Below are 26,871 nucleotides of genomic sequence, written 5' to 3' on the forward strand. Positions count from 1 at the left end.
CATGTGATAGGCAAAACCAGAGCTAGTGGTTGGCAATCATAAAATATGTGGACAAACAGAATCACAACCCTGTCCACAATCACTTAACTGAACCTAAGGATGACAGGTAAATAATTTTTTCAAAATATCTCAATAAGAAACCTTTGACATAAGGTTGCCATGCTAAAAATGTTGATACTCTAGGGCAATGGGATTCAAGAAAGTTTGGGAACCACTGCAGTATACAGTGCAATATTATACTGTAATGTTGATATGGCAGTTTTACAGTATATTGTACATTACTCGGCATTACCATCTTTATCATCTTTCTCCTATTGCTGGGCCACATTCTCAGACCCTACTCGTGTGACTGAACTTTCAAAAGCAAAATTGAGGTACAGTGGGTCTGATTCACTACGGATCGCTATTGTGATCACAGCTGCGATTACGCACTCAGTTCTGCGAAAATATGTTAATGTTTGCAACTGCTCACCTGGCATAGAGACATCCACTACCACTTGCGCACATCCAATCGACCTTGCAATCCTGCGTATACATATAACATCGGACCCTGGTCTAACATGTCTCAGAAATTGCAACTCTCGTCGCACCCAGTGAGTACTCAAGCTGCGAATGCCGTCACAGTGGCTAATTTATGCACGCCAGGGCCGCAACTAGGGGGGGAGCTAGAGGTGCACGTGCAGCGGGTGCCGGAATGCAGGGGGTGAAAAAAACCTGACTTGCGGTGGCTTGGGGGCTGCAGATTCAGAAAATGGCCATCCAAAAATGGCTGCCGCCAAGGAGAAGACAGATGCTAGAGGTCCTACTGGACCTCTAGTGTTTGTTAGACCAGCGCAATCCACACAGCGTTCCCAGAAGTGCAGAGAACACTGGCGCTGCCGGGAGAAGATGCTGAAAGCTGCATCTTCTCCTGTTAAATCCCCTGGCAACGAGCATAAACCCCATGGCAACAAGCATGTAACCCCTGGCCACGAGCATGAAACCTGAAACCCCTGGCAACGAGCATGGAAATGGTAATGAGCATAAAACCCCTGACAACGAGCAGGTAATTTTAAAGTAATTAGAAGCCTTACTGTGGGGCATAAAATGGTGTCAGGCAAATATGTAAGTGGCACTTTGGTAATAGGCATTACAGTGTGGCATAATGTGTAATGGGCATTATGGTGTGTGGAATATTGTAAGTCACTATACCAGGGACGTCTGAGTAGTGCACTGCCTTATGGAGGAGCAAGGACAAAATCCAGGTAAAGGAAGGGAGGGGGCGCAAAATTGCTGCTTTGCACCGGGTGACAGATATCCTAGTTTCGGCCCTGTGCACGCCCATGAAACTGCATCCAAATGGACAGGCACGCCTGTGTTTCTTCACTCCCCAGTCACCACCCCCAAATGCCGACGTCCAGTCACTCACAGCTATGGCTTTGTATCTGCGTATGTGATCGCAGTAAGATCGCAATACAGACCTGCGCACACACAGTGCGGTGCATATGCATGCTCAGTGTGCACCATCGTCCAATCTGCGTACGCTGTTGCAGTTGTGATCTGAGATGAATCAGGCACAGTACTGTAATAATAAATTATTATTATTAGCTTTTAGCTGTACAGGGTTGGCCACCTGTCAAGGCTTGCTATAATGTAGTGCCGTCTCCATCCACTGCTATTTTCTTCACTACTCCCAAAATGGAGGCATGTCGTCTCCATTTTGTGGAAGTGCTGAGGCCATTGCCTACGTCTTCTGATGCAGAGTTATTGGCCGCAGCTACAGAGATAAAACACCCATTCTCAGTTGCCTTAGGCTTACTCAGATGGCCGATGGTGATCCGATGCTGTGTCTTCGAAAACAGCGCTCTGATCTGTCATGTCGGCATGAGCTCTTTCCACTGCTGATGTCGCAGCGTCCAAAGACACTGCAGCAATGCAAATAGCGTCCATCTCTGAATCAGGCCCAAAGTGACAAACACTATAATTTTGGAACTTTTATATTTAGTTGTTTAAAGACTTTATATATTGAGTCAACCTGTATTATCCTAAAATGAGGAAAACCCTATACAGTACATTCACAGACTCACACAATAGCTTTAGTACTGTCACTTTGATAGGATATCTGATATAGCTGTATAAATAGCAATCATCACTGGAACATAGATGCAGTGCATACATATACAGTGGTACACCACATTAAAATAAGCTTAACAGTACAGATGCATTGTGAGCTCCCTGCTCTTTCAGATACTGTCTCCTCCCTCATTCCTGTTGCTGTCATATCCATCTCATCTTACCGGGCACTTCTCAGTCACTCCAGAGACAAGGATGCGAAAAGAGTGCGAGACAACCCTGCGAGGTAAGAGATATGCTTGATGCACTTTGAACATGGAGAAATTAAATGATACATGATAGTAACGAGAACGTGAGAGTGGATGTCATTGCCAAGTGTGATATACAGAATAATAGCTGCAATACTGTGCAATGCCAGGATAGTACATAATGCAGATCTCTAACAGAAATGTACAGTAGTGGTCATGGGAGATGGATAAGTATGTACAGGGCAAAAAGAGACTTAATCTGATATTTTGTTTGTTTGTTTTTTTAAACACTGTATGGAAAACAAATGGGTTAAATAAAGTGTTAGAGGGGCAAAAGCAAAATTCTGAGCAATATATGAGAAAGACAAATGCACACTAAATCTGGTGAAGGGTATCTAGTCTAATAGAGAAGAGTAAGGGGGTGTGGGGGTGGTACAGTGAAGGGCTAGAGGGGTAAAAGTGTGTGGAGAAATGTAAAGGTGAGAAGGGAGAGGAAGAGGAGATATCGCCAACCCGCTGGTAAATATTTCATGTCACTGGATCGAGTTCCAGCAACTCGGAATAGAAGGTCTCTCAATTCAAAGTTACAGCACAAATACATAGTGATTCTCTGCAATTGGAGTTAATATAACAGTTTTCCCTAAAAATCAGTAATAGTATCCTACAACAGGATTATTAAACAGTTAATATTATTTATACTGGCAATTTTCATAAAAATGTAATTCTCTTACGCCTTTCTTTATGCAATTATAACATGTTATGAAAAAAATAATTGGTAATATCCAGAGAACAATGCAGTCACCTTATGCAGTAAAAATACTATTCAGGTGCATGGTAAATGTAGCTTAAACTGTCATAGTGTGTAACATTCTTGATTGCTCTCTAATATTAACACTTCCAGTAAATTTACTGAAAAACATAGGTATTATGTATTTGGTATACAGTACATGATAACTGTGTACCAGGTAACTATGGCCCTCATTCAGAGCCGGACGCTATTTGCGGTCGTTCGTTTAAAAACAAGGGGTGGCTATTTAAATGATCCGTACGCACATTGCAGTGTGTTCACACCTCTAAGTCTGAACGAACGAGCAAAACATACGCTCGTTTATTTGTTAAAAACGCCCCCTGGCCGCACGCATCCTACGTCATGTCCGCTATTTATTAGATTAATCGAGTACATCGACCAGCGTATGAACTGCTCGCTATTCTTGTGGTTGGTGTTTGCTACCACAAATTTGCGTGCAGTTCTGGCTATAAAATAACCCAGTGACGTGGTCAATGACGCTGCTGTTTTAAATATACACACCCATAAAACGCCCGTTTTGACCTTTAAGCACGCCTGCGTTCGGATCTCCACTCCCCATTTTCAAGCACCTTCCCCTGTTACCACCCACATACGCCTCATTCTGTCACTCAAAATAGCAGGCACTCGCTATATAGCGTACAAAGGATTTTCGGCCGCACTGACTGGTTCGCGCATGCGTACTAAAAAGCGTACGCATGCGCAGATGTGCAAACATCGCTCGGAACGAGCGTACTGCCGCTAACGAGCGGCTCTGAATGAGGGCCTATGTCCCCAAAGCTGTTGATTTTTTAAGTTTGAAATTATGTAAATAATAGCTGTTTAAACCTGGTTCAGTGTAATATTATGTTACCATTTGCACCTTAGAGGTGTGTACATTGCACTGCAATTTATGCTAGTGTAGGGACTTGTGAGGTTCCTTGATGAAGGGCTGCAAGCTAAAATGTTTTGATCAAAATATGAAAAAAATACCCATGCGTTTATTTGCTAGATACACACAGGTTTGCAGTGCTTTAAATAACATTTCAAAGTGCTAACAACTTGTAACTGTTTTTCTGGTTTTATATCCATTATTCTAAATTGTACACATAAAAGTTGACACAGTAAACTCTTTTTTATTAACTGTTGAAACAGTGAAGACATAGATTCTCTTCTACTTGCAGGACTACATTGTAGGGATGGCCATCGATGGTTAATACCGATTGTGGTGGTCTTAACATCAATGTCGGAGATCCCATGGCACAGAGCCCTGCAATGTTTTTTTTTTTCTTTCTCCCTGGCAGTGGGACACAGAGACACAGAGCCTAGCTCGCCCCCTGATGTGAACCACAGAGTCCCACCCACCTCTGTTTGGCCTGCTGCCCCATATGTAATAGATCAGGGATGAACAACGGTGGGTGAAACTGTGCATGGCTCCCAAGTTGATGGTTTCATACTATCGAGGTTAACCACCAATGATACCTTCGATTGTGACCATCAGGGACTGACTGGGGCTCTTAAGTAGTTTAAAGCTAACTGGGGCATGCCGTGAGGCATGGGGGCCTGGCCTTGCGGCACGCCCACATCTTTCAGTATCCCGGGCCAAGCAGTGCACTAGGAGGCGGAACTGCTTGGCCGGGTTTCAGACCAGACCGGCTTATCATGCCATCAGCCCTTCTGAAATTTGCCAGAAGTGCCAGATGGCCAGTCCCGCCCTGGTGACCATTGATGGTTAACCCACCGATAGCCATCCCTACTTCATTGCTGCCTGGATGGTGGACAATCCTGTTAGGATCACCAACCATCACAGTGAGGCTGCAGGAAGATTGTCTTCTGGCTGCTGTAGTTGGGTAATCCTGTTAGAATTGCCCTTCTATGGCCAAGGTGGGGGGAGGAGACTGTGGAGATGCCATCGGGCAGTTCTGAAACAGTCGCATTAGGGAATGAGGTGGTGTCATCTGATGTGACCACAGCAGTCAATGTGTCTCATTCTCGCTCTCGGAGGCCAACATAGGATTTTACCAGGAGGGGGAGCTAAACTATTTTATTTTTAAGAAAACTGCACAGCATGTGTATATATAAAATTGTGTTTTACCTAAAATTTCTTATAAATAAGCACAAATGTTTTTTTATTGGCTGTTAGTGTAGGAAGTGTACACACATGGCACTAGCCGAACCCACACAGGCCCTGAGTAGTGCAGCTGCTCATCAGTTTAGTTTCTTATATCCTGTATATTTATTAAGACCATCATCACAGCAAAAAAAAAAATCTTTCCGGCTGTTAATTAAAAAAAATAAAATAAATAAACTCCCCAGCGACACTGACTGGAAATCTTACCACTTTGCCAGGCCAGTTAAGTATCAAGGATTGCATGATTGAGCCAGCTTATTGGCTCCCACAGTTGCACCAGAACTGGAAGCCCACCTCAACTCCCAGTTTTCAATTTAATAAGAAAAACATTTTTGAAAAGAAACAAAAGTTTATTTTAATAAAAAGCAGTTTTCCATGGTGGCAATCATGGCTTGCAATAACCATGACAAATAGTCTTAGCAACCGAAAGAATGGCAATGGTTTTCACCAGCGTGGGCTTCGATAAAGAAGCTCTAGACATCTTGTTTGTGGCTTTTTGCTATGACAAATAGACCTCCTAATACCCAATCTAGAGCTGTATTCAATTTGAGCGGACCCGCGATACTTTTCCGCCTCCCGGACTTTTCGCCCACATCGCGTGTTTTGTCCACGTATTCAATTTGAAGTACGCGAAAACGGGACCTGGCTAAACTTGAACAGGCGGAAAGTACTGTCACATTTGGGGAAATCAGCCTGACACCCCCCAAAAGATGCTCTGACATGGGGGTTCCCTATGGTATCCCCCGATTTGGCTTGCTGAAGGTATTGGTGTTTTTAAACGGGCTCAATAGCTGCTAAATAGCGTTTTTGTATAAGTGGTGCAGAATAGTATTCAGGAGTATTTTTGGGAGAAAATAACTTATCCCAGCAAATTTGGGGTACGTGAAAATGGGGGCCAGCATATTTAAAAGTTTCTAAAGTTAAGTTGAAAAAAATTGTGAAAAATTCACCTTGCGCAAGCCCCTGCAATGAAAAAAACACATGGGGCATACTTGGGGACCCCCCCAGAGTCAAGTTCACTAGTTTTTAACTTTGTTCCCCAACATTTTTTTTTTCACCCCCAAATTCAAAGTGATTTTTTGGGGTATCCTTAAGTTTGATGCAGGTTACCTTTGGGGGACTGTCTGAAGGCTGCACGGGGGTTCCCGCAACGTTGCACCCCAAAACCCCAATTCTGCACTTTTTTCCGCCTGCTATTCATAGGCAAAACTTTTTCTCCTATTACCTTGCATTGACTTTCCACCTAGGCGGAAAGTCTTTCAAATTGAATACGGCGATGCTTTTCCGCCTGGCGAAATGATTCCGGCTTTTCGCCTCAAATTGAATACGGGCCCTAATATGAAATGCTTCTTACCTCTGGTACCTGTAATGCCCCATGAAATCATCTATAAAAACAATTGATCAATTTACTTTGTAAGCTTGGCCATATGGAAGGATCTGGATAAATGAATTCCCTGGAACAATATAAACTTGAAATATGAGTATGTATAACAAATGGAAAATACATCGTACATGTGTTCTGCAATACAGAGCAAAAAAATAAAGCATTAATATATATCCCACAGGCAAACTCACATTCTCCAAACCAAATACACAACCAAACACCAAGCCAAAGACAAGCATGTGTAGATTGCATGTCAGAGGTAAAAAAAGAACTATACAACATAATGGCCACTTTGATGCCAATAATGGCACAATGCACGCCTCCTTTAAGGCTATGATATAATATACAACCCATGATGCCCATTATTACACAATAGAAGCACCTGTAATGTACAATGCACTGCCCGATCTAATGTCTATTACACAATGAACAAGTCTCTCTTACCAAGCAATGCAGAACCACCCTGTGATACACAATGCAGAGACCCTTCTATTGTCTACTGTATTATATAATACACAATGCCTCTGAACATATATTTTCACCATACCAGGCATTGTCTGCCGTCAGTTCCCTTTGACTTGTCACAGACTGCTGTGGAAACAAAATGCAGGAAAGGACATATGTTATCACAGTAGCTGCAGGAAATTATCTGCCTGAATTTGGTCAGTGAACTTCAACAGAGATTCTGAGGAGGGATGTTATTTTACTAAAGGTCAATTCTGATAATTTAAAATCGATCAACATTGATGTTTTGTTTCTGAAGCTAAATCACACATTTACTAATACTTAAAAAATAAATAAAAATAAAACATTGGCCCTCATTCAGAGCCACTCGCTAGCGGCAGTACGCTCGTTCCGAGCGATGTTCGCACATCTGCGCATGCGTACGGATCGTTATACGCATGCGCGAACCAGTCAGTGCGGCCGAAATTCATGTGCTCGCAATATAGCGAATGCCTGCTATTTTGAGTGACAGAATGAGGCGTATGTGGGTGGTAACAGGGGAAGGTGCTTGAAAATGGGGAGTGGAGATCCGAACGCAGGCGTGCTTAAAGTTCAAAACGGGCGTTTTATGGGTGTGCATAATTTAAACAGCAGCGTCATTGACCACGTCACTGGGTTATTTTATAGCCAGAACTGCTCGCAAGATTGTGGTAGCAAAAACCAACCACAAGAATAGCGAACAGTTCATACGCTGGTCGATGTACTCGATTAATCTAATAAATAGTGGACATGACGTATGGTGCGAGCGGCCAGGGGGCGTTTTTAACAAATAAACGAGCGTATGTTTTGCTCGCTCGTTCAGACTTAGAGGTGTGAACAGACTGCAATTTGCGAACGGATCATTTGAATAGCCACCCCTTGTTTTTGAACGAACGACCGCAAATAGCGAACGGCTCTGAATCAGGCCCATTGTCTGTTAGTAAATGTGTGATTTAGCCCCAGAAATACAACATTGATGTTGATCGATTTTCATCAATTGTAAATAGATTGACCTTTAGTAAATATAGCCCCTGGCTGGGGAAAAAAAGTTATAGTCTGTAAAGTTATACCACAAGTGAGCATGCTCAGTTGCCCGTTTTGCATTTTCTACAAGTTACACTTATTTTTAACTATATTATTAAAGTGTACAGAATATTTTCACATGGATATTTTTTCATATATATATATGTAACTCAACCTTCAACTACCCCAATTAAAAAGATTTAGGCCCACTGTGCGTTGCAGCCTTTGACGTAACACACATAGCATAGGGGCTAAGATATCTCTAATTTATCAGCCAATTAATAGTCTGTACATAAAATATAGAGGAAAGTTAAGATTTGACTTTCTACTTCTAAACTATACTAAACATGTCATTTTCGGGACTTATATTTCAAGTGAGTTCTATTGCTCCGTTTATTTTATCATGTCTGTAAAATACAGTAATTGTCTCTATTATTTTTATTCAATTGTCAGCAAAACGAACATAGATGACCCTAACACGAGTGAATCACCCACAGAAAAACTGGGGCTTTGAGAAATGAATAGGCAAAAATCACATTAAAGGTCCCCTATTCCTCTTTACAAAAAACAAGGGGAAATGTTATGGTCAGGATGGAATTAAGGTTTTTGGGCCAATGTTTAGTGGGATTAACATTTAATTTGGCTCAGATTTAGGACTTGGATTGATGTTAGGGATATGTTATGGCTACAATTAATATTACAAGGCCACAGTTATTATTATTTTTTACAAGGATACCAAGAGGCTGAAATGTAGTAGAAGCAACTTTAGGGCTTCTCAAATCCAGGGGTTTATGTGGGGATATGTTCAGAATCTCGATAGCGGGGATTCCGGTGTTCAGAATGCCAATGCCAGAATCCTGACACTTATTACAATAACGACCACCAGGATCCCGAAGATAAGTAGCGGGGTTAACAGGACGGTTAGGCACTAAGGGGGGTGAGTTATGTTTAGGATGCGGAGATGGGAAGGTTAGGTTTAGGCACTAGGGGGAGGTTAGGTTTAGGCACCGTGGAGGAAGGGTTAGGTGTTAGGTTAGGGTTACTTACCTAGAGCCTTCAGGATTGTAACCTGGTCAGGATGCCAGTGTCAGGATTCTGACCGCCGGGATCCCGTACCCATCCTGTTAATCTAATAGGGTGCACCTTGCAGCCGCTGCGGGAACTCCTGCGATTCTTCCTGTATTTTTAGAGCGGCAATCATTTTAAAAGCAACACCAGCTTGGTTTTGCCTTGAAAATGATTGCCGCTTTAAAAATATGTGAAGACTCGCAGGAGTTCCCATAGTGGCTGCAATTCGCAGTCTATTACCTAAGACCCCCAGTCTATCGTTGACCCTGATATGGTGGGCCTGGGGAAGCCATTTTTGCCCATCATGCCTAATTACATATACAGTCATCACACTATAATGTGGCTATTCTGTTTGCGGCAATGTACTTTCCAGGAGATTTACAGTGTATAAATTGTTGTTGATAAATAAATGTCTGTTTGCGGCAATGTACTTTCCAGGAGATTTACAGTGTATAAATTGCTGTTGATAAATAAATGGTCATATTACAGATGAAACATACTAATCTGTGTTCTCTATTTTTTCTTTCTTTTTTTCCTTCTTTATCTGTCTTCCATATCATTTTGAATTACTTGTGTTTTACCCACCGGTGCCTTACGTTTGCTGTCATAGGCTTCCTCCAGTACCTCCTTGGTTTCTTCCTCCTCCTTCCCCTTTCACTCTCTTACCCTTTTTCCTTTTCCCCGTGCCCTTCCCTTTGCACGTGTTATCCCTCTCCCCCAACAGCCAGCTGCCAATCCCACAACCTATCCCGCGTTCCTTCACCCCTGCCCAATCAGGCACGCAGAGTCTTCCTGCAGAACAACCAGATCTCGGAGTTGAGTCCTGGGCTCTTTTCTCCTTTCACATCTATCCTTTGGCTTTTCTCTAATCGCATCTCTGTCCTGCATCCTGGGACATTCCAGGGCCTGGAGCACCTTGAGGAGTTGGACCTAGGCAAGAATCCATATTTGCCACCCCTCCAGCCGGACACCTTCAGTGGCCTCAGTTCTTTGCTCTCCCTGCACCTCTATCAGTGTCATATCCACAGGCTGCCAGCTGACCTTTTTCGTGGCCTCCACTCTCTGCGCTACCTCTACTTACAACACAACCGCCTGACGGGGCTGCCGGTGAGACTAAAATTGATCTACTGTAAATATGGGCCTGATTCTGAGTTGGGAGTAGAGAAAAAAAAGCACGTAACTGTGCACCTGGACAAATCATGTTGTATTACAATGGGTGCAAATACATTTATTTAGTTTTTGCATGCAGGGCTGCTGTTACATGTAGCCCATAAATGCTGGACAGCTGTTTACCCTGCAATTCAGTTTAGACACTTCCCTGCCTGCAGTGCAATAGTTTTAATCCACATGCACAGATACTTGCACTTTTATGCTTTACGCCCTCCTCAGAATTTTGTAATATAGCCTTTAATATCTATGCACTGAATGTAAGTTGTCATAACCAATACAATGGACGGGATGCATAAATAATCACTTTCGGGATGCAATGCATCCCGTCACTCTTTCTGTGCATGCCGGTGTTTATTACGCCGGTGTGCATGAAGATAAACGCAAAGGACAGCTCTCTCGGTAAGACCTGTCCTTTGCATGTGTGGGACTTCTATGACCCAGAAGTCCCTCTGGCATCCTTCTGCGCATGTGCAGAAGGATGCGAGCCGTGGCTGGTGCTGGGAGGGATTTGATTAGATCCCTTCCAGGGGGGAAGCCACAAATAGAAGTCCATAGGCTTCTATTGGGCAACGCCATCTGAAGATGGCATTGCTCACCACATCAAAACATTTCGGGGCTTGATGCATATGAGATATCCGGTCAGACCCCTGAAAACTGCATTTTTGGGGGTTTGACTGCATTTTTTGCTTTGCTGCATCTCACCCAAAATCAGCCTGTATATTGTTATACACGTGATATACTCCCAGATTAGGGTGACATGTTCGAATATAGACAGTGACAATCCAAGTTGTAAAAACAATCACATACACATTCCCTACCCCTTTATAATACATCCATGATTACCTCTTATTTTTTATACCTTGCTCCCACATATCTTTCAATCCTGCAGTCTTGCACATTGATATGGTAGTATAAGTGTTTTCTTACAGTGCATGCAACTTTGAGGTGACATTCAAATAAAAAGAAACTTAACTAGTTTGACGTAGTTTTTCACGCTTATGGGTCTATTCATCATCACTTAATTTATACAAAAGCGGGTGAAAATGAAAATGTTCTCCTACTTTTGTATAAATTAAGTATCTGGGCCATTCATTATAAAGGTAACGCAGGAGATATCTCTTGCTTCCCTTTCAGCCCCGATCTGGCCTGCTGTCCCCAATCTCCGAAAAGACTAAATGTTCTGACTGCTTGACTGTTTGTTCGCACACTCTGGGTTGCGAAGAGGGATTCGAAACGCCCCTGTTTGTCTCCTTCCGCCAGATGCTGGGGCTTTCTGCGCCTGTGTGAACCCCAGTTCACGCAGGCGCACTAACACTGCACTAACATTGCTGAGACAGACTCGGCAGTGCTAACTTTACCGCTACTTTAGTAGCTATCTACTAAAGACACTGCTGCGGCGTTCTCGACGAGTCAGAATGCAATTATCAGCGGCCGCCCAACCCCCTGATATTTAACATAATGAATAGGCCCCTTGGTAGCATATGCATCCAGATTTACATGGCAATCCTAGTCATAGGGCTTGCAGTGAGTTTTACTTCCCCTAAGAGAGGAACATTCTTCCCCCCTTGCTGTGCCATATATTGAGGACAAAAGACAGAGAATAATTATATTTTTGGTAAGCAACACCTTAGCTTGGATAACAGAAATATACTGACAAATTAGGAAGTTTGTGAAGGGGTAATATTATCATATATATGTTTCCAAAACAAGCGTCCAATTCTTGTAACCTGCAGTTTTAAAAAAAACAAGAGCAGCCTGAAAAAGATCTCTTCCATAAGTCGCATAGTTAAAAACTGAGAACTCAAGGATCGCCCTTGAAATACTTTTATCTATTACTTAAATGCTACACCAACCATATTGAGGCATATTCTTCTAGATTTGCATTTTAGACCTGGTAATTAAATTTTCTATTCACCACGTCATGCAATCAGCAATTAATTATTGTGACGGTGTGTCACAAAACACATACAGAGACACTGGCTCCAATAGGAGCCCATCCCTGAGATGTATAAACGTAATGCGATCACTTATGAGCATGCTTGCCGACATTCCTCGGCAGCTTTCCGGGAGCAGCAGGAGGGGACCTGCTGCTCTCATCTTCGGGGGGAGTGGGACCAGACGATAGACTGCATTAGACATTTGCCCCCTTTACAGAAAATCCCCGCGATTCGCGGGTCCGTGAGGAGGGGGTAGGGCCAAATGATGCGATTTGCACCATTTAGTCCCGTCCCTTCCCTACAGACCCGAAAGTTCCAGGTAAAATCTCCCCATCCTGCCCACTTCACTAGGAACTGGACGGGATGCGGGAGATATGCCCACTTTTCTGGGGGTGCGGGGGGTTACCCGAAAAATCGCGAGCCTCCTGCGATTCCCGGGAGAGTAGGCATGTATGCTTATGAGATCACTGTAATCTTGGGTTCCGTCCCTTTGTTATTGCTGTGCATGTGCGATCATTGGGTTCATCATCTTTCCTGTGTTGTGTTTTTCTTTTTTCTTATTCTATAACTCCCAACTTTTATGTTTGAAAATACGGGAAATGCAGAGCAGCGGTGTGTGCTCCCCCCAACTCACCCCCCCTTACCGTGGGACACTGCAGCTCATCGGTGGGATAACGGGACAGTCCCGTATCTGCAAGCGGCAATAAATGTAGAGAGACTCTTCTGTTTAGAAATGTAGCCCATAACCTACAATGGTTAGCTATCGGGCCCAGATCTGAAAAGTGTAGCTTTTTAAAACTTGGTACTGTACATTTCACAATTTAGCAACCTCCATACAAACTATGGGAGTTATTTTTGCAATTTCATAATCTCCAATATGTGCTCCGTTCACCCCTTCATACATTATTGGTATACTTAACAGGGCCGTAGCTAGGGTAGTGCGGCCGGTGCCATCGCACAGGGCACCACAGGTCAGGGGGCGTTGTTTGGGCCTGTCAAATTTTTGTTTATTATGATTCTTGCTTGTAGCTTCCTCTTATTTCATCTCCAGCATCTCCTGGTCTCTCCTATCTCTTCCCTGGCCCTTCCCTATGAAGCCATGGCCCTTTTTTGGGTGCATTATGACCCATTAAAAAATGAGGGGGGCGCCAATGCTCTTTATGGCACAGGGCACCAAAAAGTCTTGCTACGGCTCTGATACTTAAAACTAGAACGGCAGAATTGTCAAAATGACCCCTACCTTTAAAGTTTCTTCAATAGGAATGTTTAATCAATTCAGAAATCTTCTGAATATAGCTGTTTTCAGAGGATTTCCCACAATTAAGTGTTAATAAATATGTCCCATAATCTTTATAAAACCCTTCAAGTAGCAGAAGGAAAAGAGTCTCATGCCAGTATCTGCTACAGTCATGAAATAAATCAGAACTCATTTTCCCTTTATCACTAATTGAGGAAAAGTGAGGTTCCAAGAAGTTATTGTAGAACCGCTGGGGTTTGTGCATAAAGCTGGGTACAAATTAGTAGAGATGTGCGCCGACCCCCGTGTTTTGGTTTTGGATCTGGATCTCCCCTGGTTTGTTTTTTTGGATTGGTTTTGCCAAAACCTCACCTCCGTGTTTTGTTTTCGGGTTTTGGTTTTGGATCTGGATTTTTTCTTAATAAAATAAAAAAACTGCTAAAATCACATAAAATGGGCATTTTTTTGTTCCTACAGTATTAATAACCTCAATAACATTTATTTCAGTCATTTCCAATCAATTTTGACCACCTCACAATATTATTTTTTTCATCTAGTTAAGGCCAAAAGGTTGCATCCAGCTAGCTGGCTGACTAAGCTAAGTAACACAGTGAGCGGCACTAACATGTGGCAGTTCAGCTTCCAATTTCCAACACAGATACAGTGTGTTATACAGTGTGGGTTGGATACACCAATAGTGCACTTACTGTGACAGCAGTGTCGGCAGAGCGGGATTGCTGACGGTGTCCTCAGTACATGGAATGGCAGTGCTGTGGTGCTGGCAGTGTCCTCAGTACAGGGTATCGGCAATGTCAGCAGAGCGGGGGTGCCAGCGGTGTCTTTAGTACAGGTTTGCTGGCTGTGTCGGCAGTGCAGGGGTTGCTGACTGTGTCCTCAGTACATGGAATGGCAGTGCTGCCGTGCTGGCAGTGTCCTCAGTGAAGGGTACCGGCGATGTCAACAGTGCCAGTGGTGTCTTTAGTGCAGGTTTGGTGGCTGTGTTGGCAGTGTGGGGGTTGCTGACGGTGTCCTCAGTACATGGAATGGCAGTGCTGCGGTGCTGGCAGTGTCCTCAGTGAAGGGTACCGGCGATGGCGGTAGTGCCAGTGGTGTCTTTAGTGCAGGTTTGCTGACTGTGTCAGCAATGCAGGGGTGTTCTCAATGCAGAGTGTCGGCAGAGCGGGGGTGCCAGCAGTGTCCTCAGTGCATGTGTGCTGACAGTGTCGGCAGTGCAGGGATGCTGGTGGTGTCCTCAGTGTGGGGGTCGCTTACGGTGTCCTCAGCACATAGGGCAGGAGTGTCGGCAGTGGTGGTGTCGGCAGCGGGGGATGCTGCCAGTGGGGGTGCCGGTGGTGTCAGGCAGCGGGGGATGGCGGGCACCATCTTCTTTTGCTTCCTGACTGTGTGCTTATTAAATGGGCTTAACACTAATTGGCTGAGAGCCGTGACAGACGGCTCTCTCAGCCAATTAGCGTTAAGCCCGCTCAATACAAAACCATGCGACCTGACAGTGGGATCCAAGGTTTTGCCTCGATGAGGTATCCGGGGTAGGCAGGGAGATCCGAGCTTTGCTCGGATCGCCCCGGATCCCCGAAATTGGGTGGGTTCGGTTCTCTGAGAACCGAACCCGCTCATCCCTAAAAATTTGGCAATATATAGTTCGTACAGCCGATATGGTTTTGGCAAAACCACCCGCAAATGTTATGTTTATGGTTTTGGCAAAACCACCCAAAAGTGTTTTGGTTCGGTTTTGGATGTCTTTAAAATTTATAAAAACAGCTAAAAATCATGTAACCTGTTTGCATGCAATTCAAAACCCACAATCTGTTTTTTGGATCTGAGATCTGAACTACGGGTAGACCCGAGCTGGAACTTTGTTCTTCTCAGAACCCCAACAGTGATCCGAGCCGGGATTTGATTTGACTCAGAACTCCAAAGTTCGGGTGTGTTCGCTTTTCAGCAAAACTGAAATGCTCATCTTTAGTAGAAAGCATTTTGTACATATTATTGTTGACAGAATGAGAGTAATCTTGTGAAGTCCATATAGGATTCCCTGTAGACAAATGAAAGATTGTACATTTGAGGTTAAAGTTTTGAATTATATTGACGGGTGCTTCACCTAACCTTAACATTAACTATATATTTCCATTATGCAGTACTTAGTGAAGTAGAAATACTCACCCCTGCTACTCTGGGCATTTATGTGAAAAGCCTGTGTCTCCTGCCACTGCTAAGCTGGTTTCATGCCTGTTTGAACTTGGAATTGATGTACCATCTGCTAAGAATGTGGACCAAGCTAAAATAAGTTTAGAATCCTTTTAAATTTCACTGATAAATAATTACGGAATGATTAAATGTGGCAGTAAAGCTCATTGACAATTATGATCATATAGCATATACTGGCTATTTAGTATAGACAGACAACTATGACTCAACTATGAAGGTGCCCCGCCTTAGAATTCCTAGTAATGAAGTCTAGATGGCTCATCTTCTTAGTAATCCTAGATGATCATCAGTTATGTTGTCCTATGGTTGCAAATACAATTATTAAAATCAAATTGGACAATAGACTAATTGGTGCCTAGGGGCGTATCTATAATGCGTGCAGGGTGTGCGGTGCACACTTGACCCTGGGTCCGGGGGGACGCACACCACACACCCTGCACCCATATATTCAATACTTACCTATCCGGAGTTCCTCGTCAGTGATAGCATCACTGTACAAATCACCTGGAAAATGGCTGCCGTGCCAGTTCCCCAGTGACCAGAGCATGCGCAGTAGACAGAGTATACTGCTGCGCTCAGTTCGCTGTCGGAAACTGCACACAGGCCCCATCCTATCTTAATATGCCCGTTTCTGCCCCTTTATTAAAAGTCAATGCTGTCCTATTTGTGCTTTTCTCACCAGAGCAGAGGTTATATTCTACCATTCTTTGTCTAGCACTGGTCCCTGTAGGGCATTTTACTGGTCACCAAACAAAGGAGAAGCAGTCATTTGGATTCATTTGGGTCCATGTCCTTAAAATTGAGAACAAATGGGCTGAAGTCTGTAGGAGGGTTCAGGGATTAAAGTATGCAGTAGAGTTTTGGGGGCAGTGGGAGTGTTAAATAGTGTACTATTAAATTAGTATGATCTGAACCTTACCCAGAAAGCCCAAAAGGGAACTGGTCTGATAAAATGAGTGGGGTAAAGGTTTCTTTTCCAGCAAGCAAAGTCTTAAAATATGGAACAGGTCATTTAAGTAGCAGGAAAAATGCACATGCAGCCCAAAGAGGTATTATCTTGGTGGCACTAGAAAGGGCTGACATAGCAGTTTATGTGGTCTACTGAAAATTGGGTAATGCTTTTCTTTAGGGACAATAAAGATATAGCATTAGCATTCAGGTGTAAACATGGCTGCTACAGACATTCGCACTTGCGATCACTTTACGCCTGGCTCTAAGAGAGGGCGGTGATTGCTAATACAGTGCATTAGATACATTCAGAAAGGGTTTTGCTAACTTTGGGATAGAATATACTAAATTGAGTGGTGTAATACTGATCCAGAGAGAGACTGCTTGCTTATCCTGGAGTAAAAAATATATATATTTTACCTATTGGATCTAATATTTTTGTGAAAGATTGGACTTAATGATGTATTTTTCCAACCGTATAATGTTTCCCTGGTACTTGTGCTTTGAATGCATTCATAGATAATACCTAGGAAAAGTAATGGCTGTACTCAGAGCAATACAGTTATTAGATTGGATATAGAGAAATACTTCTCTTTAGAATTGCATGTAATTGCATGCTTATTTCACTTTTATCACACTCTTTAAGTTTAGCTCATTGTATTGTAGAGTAGTATTTTATTTATTTTACCTGTATGATTATTCCTGGATTGAAAGATTACATTTAATGTTCACATGGACAATCAATGAAATTTGTGTGATTTGTACTTTTTGAATTTGTGAATTTACTGTGCAATAATGAATGCAGGAACTGCTGAGATATTACCTGCCTTTACTGTATATTGATTGATATTCTGTGCCATTTTTAGAATTCTTATTTTGCTACAATGGAAAAATCATGTTGTGATGCATCCAGCTTTGTTCCTTAAACCAATATTGTAATTTTTCACTCTCAGGAATCAATTCCCTAAAATCATAAGAATTTGACTTCTGTTAAAATATCTACTGCAGGTTACATTCCCAGGGCGGGATGTATCAGTCAATCAAATGTGGTGAAACCTCCAAAAACTGCTATTTTCAGAGGTTTACCACAATACATATGGATCCCCATATGTATTAAAATGGTCCGAAGCAGATATTGGAGGTACAGTAGTCTCCGCTGCAGACTGCCACCACTGCAAGCACCACATAATTCTACGGGGGTGTGATGTGCGGGTATGCAGCAAGCAAGTTCCGAAAAGCAAAACTTTCCAGAGCTTCTGGAAAGCTTATGTGCTTGTTTATGCCTATGGACTTCTTCAAGCACAAAGCCCCGTAGAGGGATTGCTCTCCGTCCTCTTAAAGATTACACTTGCGTAGCCTACGCAAGCAGTTGGTCGCACATGCCCAATAGGACTCCTGGGTCATGAACCCGGAAGTCGAAACTTTGTAAGCTCTGATTAGAAGAGCTGTCCCAGGAGGTAGGTATTCAAATGCTGTTATTAAATGCTGTATGCATAAATACTTACCTATGTATACGACAGAGGGCATGATAAATCGAACAGTATATATGATACATGACATCTGGGAGTTCATCTCACTGTGTATAATGATTATTTCACAGATATAGCATGTAATTGTTCCTGCAATATGTGTTTATTTTACAATTTATCACGATGTATAATAATTTTTTCTGAAATCGATGCAATTTATAGTGTAGCTATTACTGCAATAAACTGTATTTTTTTCCTTTCTCTGTGGATGTTCTCTGCCAAGGGACAGAACTATCGTGATAATAGGGGTTGCAGCTGCTTGAGGGGCCACTGTTGGTTGGTGCAGCCTCCCATGTTAAGCCGGGTACACACTAGACTATATGTCGTCAGATCCGGCAGATCGGACGACATATCATCCACATCGCCCACTGTGTACCCACTATACAGCTGACAATGCGGTCTGCTGCGCGTCGTCAGTGACATCGCCCGTCGGACCAGCATGCATATTATCTGATGTCATCCAAATTCATCCAGTTGAAGGCCCAGAAGAGGTTCCCTGGTTCAAAGATCTGCTTGCTGCACTTGGTCCGACTGGGATCCCAACCACTCCATTAGGCATCCCAGACCAAATGCCCACCCCTCTGTGAAGTTTTTATCCATATCCATCCAGTGTAAGGCCCAGAATAGGATCCCCAGGTCAAAGTTCTGCCCAGCGCACACCAACGGGAGGTCCGACCGGGACCTCAACCCCCTAGTATGTCTTCTGGGATCCAATGTTACCACTCTGTGAAATTTTCATCCAAATCCATCCAGTGGAAGGCTCAGAACAGGCTCCCCAGGTTAAAGTTTTGCCCAGCATACACCAACAGGAGGTCTGACTGAGACCCCAACCGCTCCATTAGGCATCCCAGACCAATTGCCACCCCTTTGTGAAGTTTTCCCCCAAATCCATCCAGTCGATGGCCCAGAACAGGCTCCTCTGGTCAAAGTTCTGCCCAGTGTCCCCGGGTCAAAGCTCTTCCCAGTGTACACCAACGGGAGGTCCGACCAGGACCCTAACCCCCTTAAAACCTGGCCAGGATCCAACTGTACCACCTTGCATTGGTTTCATTCCAATTGGTGCAGGGGTGTCCGAATGTATAACCTGACAGACAAACAAACAAACAGACCAATGTAAGATTTGCTAACAGGAAGATGTGTACACTATGCTGGTACAGTTTTGTTATTTTGTATGTTAGGAGAAGTATTATATTTGGTTTGGTAAAGTGCAGAGATGATACAGACTTTCCAACATGACCTCTTCCACCAGGGTCGTTGATATGTCTCATGGGGGCAGATGTATGAACCGCCGAAGCGGCATCAGTGCACGTAATGTCTCTCATGAGTTAGCTCCAGCCCGCTTTTGCAGTGGACACAGCAGCCAATGAGAGTCTGTCTGACTCTCATTGGCTGCTGCTTAACACACACATCACCGCCGCGCGACGGCGATGTGTGTGCAGCAGCAGCAGAAGCCAATGAGTCTGTCTGACTCTCATTGGCTGCTGGTTAACACACACATCGCCTTCCACCCTCCACCTGGCGCTATTGGGTAAGCGCTCAGGGGAAAGGAAGGGGCTCAGCTGTGCAGCACAGGATCGGCGCTGGGCGCAGGGAAGCCTAGCGCTGATCCTGTGTATAATATGTAGTGCTGACCACACTCACTGCGGTCGGCACTACACTGGCTAACTAAGATTGGTATGCGCCGCCGGTCCTATGGTGCCCAGGCCACACGCCCTGCTCGACCCCCCTTAGTTACGCCACTGCATCTGAGACACCACTGCCTCAGAGAGTCCCCAGAAACATACTGCCTGGACTACTGTGGGCTCTGAAAGGCAGAGATTTCCAGAGGGACACAGACACCTCCCACAAGCTGTGACACTGCAAAACTCATATGCTGCTCTTGCAGGGCTGGAAGGTAGAGCAAATATAGGCAATACAGAACAGGAAGATATGGGGTCTTCCACTGACTATAGAAAAAGGAATAGGAACAGGAAAATTACATCTGCAAAAAGGACTACACTTCACTTGGAAGATTCCATTATTAGAGTTCCATTACATCTGGGAAACACTGCTGAAGTAGAGAGGTAAGCTCCAAGGGATAAAGGACCTCATTCAGAGTCGGTCGTACGCATCCCATGTTTCCAAACCACGCATGCGCACGGTTAGTTGTGCGCATGTGCGTACGAGGCCTTGCAATCCAAAATGCTCTAGAGCATACGGCTTACGAGCAGGAAGTGGCTTCCGATAGTTGATTGACATGAAAGGCCGTTTGTGGGTGTTGATGGGGGTGGTGGTTTGAAAGCGCAGGCGTGCCTCAGCGTTTTGAGGGCGTTTTAGGGGCGTACATAAACTACCTGCTACGACCAACATAGAAGGCCGGAAGTAGTACAACATCACTCTGCGAGCAGGTTCGAGGCCTGGCTGATCGTACAGCTTGAGGTTGGGTGCATGCTCTCGCAAGCCTAAGAGTACAATCGATACTATCAAATGTTACTGATGTTAGGATTGATGTTTCTGTTCTGAGCCATACAATGCAATCAGCTAATAATCGTTTGTTGTAGCTAATAACACTGCTAATTGGCTTGTAATTGATTCAGTTGCGTTTGCATTAGTGAATAATAAGAATAAATACATTTATAAATAAAAGCTGGTAACAAGCTGATCAAAAGAGCATGGAAACATGATATGTGGGCATCAACACAACACAAGCGGCCACAACCATCAGAAGAAAATTAACATACAGCGACTGACAACGATTGACTCGATCGCTAGCTGCTATCACTCGCTAGCTAGAGGAGGTGCATTGTTCACGTATGGGGCTCACTTTGGTTGCGACCAACCAGCCATGCGATTTCAGTTTCTCGGTCGTTAAGCGTACGACCGAGCGGCCGTTTATGACCGACTCTGAATGAGGTCCAAAGAGTGCATGCTGAGAATTGTGAAGGCAGCAAGAAAAAGATGGAGAGGTGGATGTCATTGTCCACCAAGGGACAAATGACCTGGCCAATGCTGAAGTCATGGCAGTAAAAGATGAATTCAAGAAGTTAGGGACTGTTCTAAAGCAGGTGGCAACCACTGTAACTTTTTCAGAAGTATTACCAGTACACAGAGGGGGAGATATAAATCACTGCATCAGAAACTTCAATGTTTGGCTGCAGAATATCATCAGACCCCACCAACATGACCCCATTCACCAGGTACAAAATGCTCTACTCCTGGAAATGCCACTTAATTTATGATTTAATAAAAATAAAACACACCCCAAAATACCATAGTAGTTTTTTGGTATGGAGGCGGGGACCGCAAATCCTTGGAAGACCCCCCGCATTTATGATCTAGAGGAGACGATATGGAATACATGGAGAAAAATGCCATATTATGGATGAGTATGTTGCCCTCTTGGAATGTATAACAAAACATGGCCGCTGCTCTGGAACACAATACTAAATAGGGGCACTTTTTGGAATGCAAATGGAAGTGGCGTGTGGAATGCATGCGTCACTTCCGGTCGCAGCACACAGGAAATTGAGCCGAGAAAGGCACCTGGCTCAGTGATATAAAGCCCTGGGAGATGCTAGCAGTGGTTATCCATTACTGAAGAAGGAGAAAATTCGAAACACGTTTATATGGATCATCAACTGAGACCTTGGACGAAATTACATTGCTCCAATTCTGGCCCTGAAAAAGTCTGACTGCGGTGGTGCTGAGCTCTTTTCTATGGCCCAGGACCTCTTAGCTTCATTATAAGCAAGCCCACCGCAGCCCTTAAGAAGGGAGAGATAAAAAATCTTTAAGGACTTGATATCCAATGGTCTATTTTGATTTTAAGTGATTTATTTTAAGTGATTTAAATGCTTTTATATGTTTATGCAGTGTGCTGTTTTTGGCAATAAATAATATTGGAACATCCATACATACCCACTGTTTAATCCCTATTGCATTAAGGGTTTTTTACAAGGTATATGGTATTAACCGGTTCATTTAACATCTGCATTAGACCCAGCGCTGGTCACATGGTAATCTTTTTTTAGTCTGACATAATTTATTATTGCAATCACCTGTGTTATCATCACCCTTCTCATTAATTAGTCAGATCAGCCCAGGTGCCTGCCATTGTAAATGTAGTGGGAAGTCCAGGGGATATATTGCCCATAGCTACCAATCAGAATCTACATTTAAATAGCACCTTCTAGAGGATAATATCTAGAATCTGATTGGTTGATATGGGCAACATCTCCACTTCTAAAAACTCTCAGTTTGGTAAATATAGCCCTAGGAGCGGAGAATTTTGTACAGTACTCGGTGAATGGCAGGTGCACCGAAATGGGGGGGCAGGTACTAATTACCCTGGCCGAACCATTGTTGGAGGGGCTCGAGTCAGCTGCTGATAGGGACAAATGTCCCCCTTTGCAGTACTGCATACGGCTTTTGAAAAATTTTATTGGAGGGCACAGCCACGTCTCCCAGATTTGGCATGCCCCCACTATATGGGTCCATGGGAGGATATGTATTATAGCAGCACTTATCGTGGCACTATAACGATTCCTGCTTCACCTCTTTACTGAGGCAAAGCAGGAAGCACAACCGATGAGATGTATTACCATCTCATCGGCCGGAAAAGGGAGTGATAATTCCCCCCTCCGGCGATCTCCGCTAGAGACCACAGCGCATCAGCCTAATGCCGTCTCATGACGTCTCTCCCATAATTCAGAGCACGTCAGCCTGGGAGGACTGACGTGCGGCGGCGGGAGCAGTGGCCAGAGCCGGAGCGTGGAATCAGGTAAGTGTATTTTTTTCTTACTTGTGTTTGTCTGCACTAATCGTAGGGGGGGGGACTACTACTACTGGGGGCACTACTGGGGGGGGCTACTACTGAGGGCACTGCATCGGGAGGGGGGACCTCTACTGGGGACTACTACTGGGGGGGACTACTAATGGGGGGACTATATAAGGGGCTTACTACTAGGGGCACTGCACTGGGGGCACTACATTGGGAAGACCTGGACCACTACAGGGGGCACTGTATAAGGGGCACTGGATAGGGAGGATCACTACTGGGGGCCTGCATAAGGGGGACTACTACTGGGGGCACTGCCTAGGGGGGACTAATACTGGGGGCACTATATAAAGGGCACTGCATAGGGGGTATAACTACTGGGGGCATGATATAAGGGGCACTGCATAAAGGGGACCTCTACTGGGGGCACTTTATAAGGTGAACTAATGGGGGGCTGCATAAGGGGGACCACTACTGGGGGTACTGTATAAGGGGCACTACTGGGGGCCTGCATAAGAGGGACCACTACTGGGGACATTGCATACTGGGGGTACTGTATAAGGGGCACTACTGGGGGCCTGCATAAGAGGGACCACTACTGGGGACATTGCATACTGGGGGTACTGTATAAGGGGCACTACTGGGGTTAAGGTGGAAAGGAATGTTCAGAGTGTAGAGAAAGGGCGTGTGTCATGTTGACACGCCCCATTTTAAGTGACCACACCCCTTGTGACCACACCCATTTTTTTGCCGTGCGCACATAGGGTGGGGGGCCTCCATTTTTAAATTTGCCCTGGGCTCCAAATACCCTAGTTACGCCACTGCTCAGATGTAAGTAGTATTGGAAATATGTGTTAGTGTTTGTGTACAATAACTCACTTTTTTCTGTACTCTAGCTCACCTGCTTCTGATTCAAACTCACAAGTCACTTAAGTATTCAAGCTTATCTCAATGAGCAAGCTCTTAATGAGTCTGAACACTTTTTAAATAGCCTCTCAGGCAAAGAGTTGGTGTCAAATGTGCAATAACCAGAGATAGTTGACACTCATTCATACATCTGCATGAAAGCAGAGAAAAGCATTTTCTTTACAGTATCTGCAAACATTTTACAGTTTTGCTGTCACCATACTGTTGTACAGAAATCGTGCAGATGTTACTACTAGTACATGTTCTGTCCAAAAGATGTCCATCTGCAATGTTTGCAAGATCTTGCACATGTGCATTGGGGCCAGCCAAGAGGCAAGATGCAGTGCATCAGCACTAGGGACTTGTACGGATTGTCAAACGGGGAGATTTCTGTGTCCTACTCAGGTGGCCATTACTTACCGGTTGGTCCATCTGCTTCCAGATGTCTTGCATGCAATATTGTCTCCAATGTGCTCCAGGTCTCGGTGCCAGCACCCCACAATCTTTCCCGCTGTCTCCACCGCTTGCAATCAGCTGACTTCAGTCAACCCAATTGCAAGCCCTGTAGCGGTCAACTGATTTGCTCCACCAACAGCAGTGCAGCAAGGGGGATAAAAGGACATCTAGTGTTCCCAGCAAATTGCCAGAGCAACGTTGCCATTACAGCTGCATCCCTTAGCTCCAGACTCCGGTGTACAAACCTTGTTCCAGAAGCTCTGTTCCTCTGCGTTAGAAATCCACATATTCCAATCTGCTCCATTACACTGCCAGTGTAACCTGTGCTTTGTCCCAGCAGTATGGAGCTTTTCCACCATACTCTGCATTCACTGTTTACTGATGGCTTCCTGTAGACTCCATTCCAGCCGGTTGGAGTCCGGTCCAAGTGCAAAGTCAGTTCAAGCGTTACTCAGACTCTGTTCCAGCTGGTTCCAGTCCGGTCCAAGTGCAAAGTCAGTTCCAGCCTGACTTAGGGCCTGATTCAGAGGTGGACGCTAATGCAACCGCAACTGCGTCTCTGTACGCAACGCAGTTGCAAAAATATGCTAATGTTAGCAAAGATCAACCGAGCATAAAGACGCCCACTACTGCCTTCTCACCTGCGTACAACTACGCATACCTACTTAAACATCGGTACCATCAAAGTACATCAGTGGCCATTGTACCCTTACAGCAAGTCTGACGTGACGCAGGCCAGGGAGATGCATATGCAATTGTAGAGGCTAATTTATGCATGCCCACATAACGGCGTTCAAACGGCCAGGCACACCTGCGTTTCGCTAACCACCACCTGTCTCCACCCACAAACGGTCACTTCCTGTCAATCAATCTGCAATGGGCCTCCGTGGTCTGCGTGAACGCACAGCGGATGCACTGCTGCCTGGAGCACGCGTACTGTGATGCATGCGCAATGGCAAATAATCGCTCGATCTGCGTGCAAATTGCAGTTGCGTTTATCTCTGAATCAGGCCCTTAGACTGGACTCGAACTGGCTGGAATGGAGTCTAAGTCAGGCTGGAACTGACCTTACACTTGGACCGGACTAGAACCAGCTGGAATGGAGTCTAAGTGCAAAGTTAGGGCCTTTTGCGGACGTTCATTCAGGAAAAGGGTCTGGCTATTTAAATGAACCGTTCGCTCTTTGCGGTCTGTTCACGCCTCTATGTCTGAACGAGCGAACAAAACATGAGAACGTAATTTAGAAAAAAACGCCCCCTGGCCGCTCGCATCCTACGTCATGTCCGCTATTTATTAGATTAATCGAGTACATCGACCAGGGTATGAACTGCTCGCTATTCTTGGGGTTGGTTTTTACTACCACAATTTTGCGAGCAGTTCTGGTTATAAAATAACCCAGTGACGTGGTCAATGACGCTGCTGTATTAATTATGCACACCCATAAAACGCCCGTTTTGACCTTTAAGCACGCCTGCGTTCGGATCTCCACTCCCCATTTTCAAGCACCTTCCCCTGTTACCACCCACAAACGCCTCATTCTGTCACTCAAAATAGCAGGCATTTGCAATTTAGCGAACAAACGATTTTCGGCCGCAATGACTGGTTCGCGCATGCGTATTATGATCCGTACGCATGCGCAGTTGGGCAAACATCGCTCGGAGCGAACGAGCAGCCACTTGCGTCCGGCTCTGAATCAGGCCCTTAGTTCCAGCCTGACTCAGACTCCATTCCAGCCGGTTCTAGGCCGGTCCAAGTGCAAAATCAGTTTCAGCCTGATTTAGGATCCGTTCCAGCTGGTCCCCGTCCGGTCCAAGTGCAGAGTCAGTTCCAGCCTGATTTAGGCTCCGTTCCGGCCGGTCCCAGTCTGGTATTTCAGTTTTCGGAGTTTGCTGAATATCAGGTGGTCCTATCAGAGTCTTAAATACTTATCTCGGACTGCAACTCACTTGCCATGGTCCCTACCACTCATGTTGTACTTAGCTGAAATGAGACAGTTAATGAGGGTCATGATATCCCCCTATGTCGTACCTGGCTGTGGTGAGACAGTTAATGAGGGTCATGATATCCCCCCCATGTCGTACCTGGCTGAAATGAGACTATTAATGAGGGTCATGATATCCCCCCCCCATGTCGTACCTGGCTGAAATGAGATGGTTAATGAGGGTCATGACATCCCCCCATGTCATACCTGGCTGAAATGAGACGGTTAATGAGGGTCATGACATCCCCCCATGTCGTACCTGGCTGAAATGAGATGGTTAATGAGGGTCATGACATCCCCTCATGTCGTACCTGCCTTAGGTGAGACAGTTAATGAGGGTAATAATATCCCCCCATGTCGTACCTGGCTGAAATGAGACAGTTATTGAGGGTCATGACATCCCCCCCCATGTCGTACCTGGCTGAGATGAGACAGTTAATGAGGGCCATGACATCCCCCCATGTCGTACCTGGCTGAAATGAGATGGTTAATGAGGGTCATGACATCCTTTCATGCCGTACCTGCCTTAGGTGAGACAGTTAATGAGGGTAA

General features: G+C 44.7%; 1 protein-coding gene across 1 annotated transcript in view; it reads left to right on the forward strand.

Moving 5' to 3' along the window:
• Nucleotides 1–2,276: 2,276 nt before the first annotated feature.
• The window catches only part of RTN4RL2 (reticulon 4 receptor like 2), an 87,485-nt gene continuing 62,890 nt past the window's right edge, over nt 2,277–26,871 (forward strand). Inside the window, exons 1-2 of the mRNA XM_088458802.1 lie at nt 2,277–2,338; nt 9,784–10,280. Of these exons, the coding sequence (XP_088314928.1) occupies nt 2,308–2,338; nt 9,784–10,280 (528 nt within the window). The 5' untranslated portion in view covers nt 2,277–2,307. The remainder of the gene's footprint in view (nt 2,339–9,783; nt 10,281–26,871) is intronic.

This window comes from Taudactylus pleione, unplaced genomic scaffold (genome assembly GCF_031769625.1).
Source record: "Taudactylus pleione unplaced genomic scaffold, aTauple2 ptg000854l, whole genome shotgun sequence".
In the NCBI taxonomy this organism is placed as follows: Eukaryota; Metazoa; Chordata; class Amphibia; order Anura; family Myobatrachidae; genus Taudactylus; species Taudactylus pleione.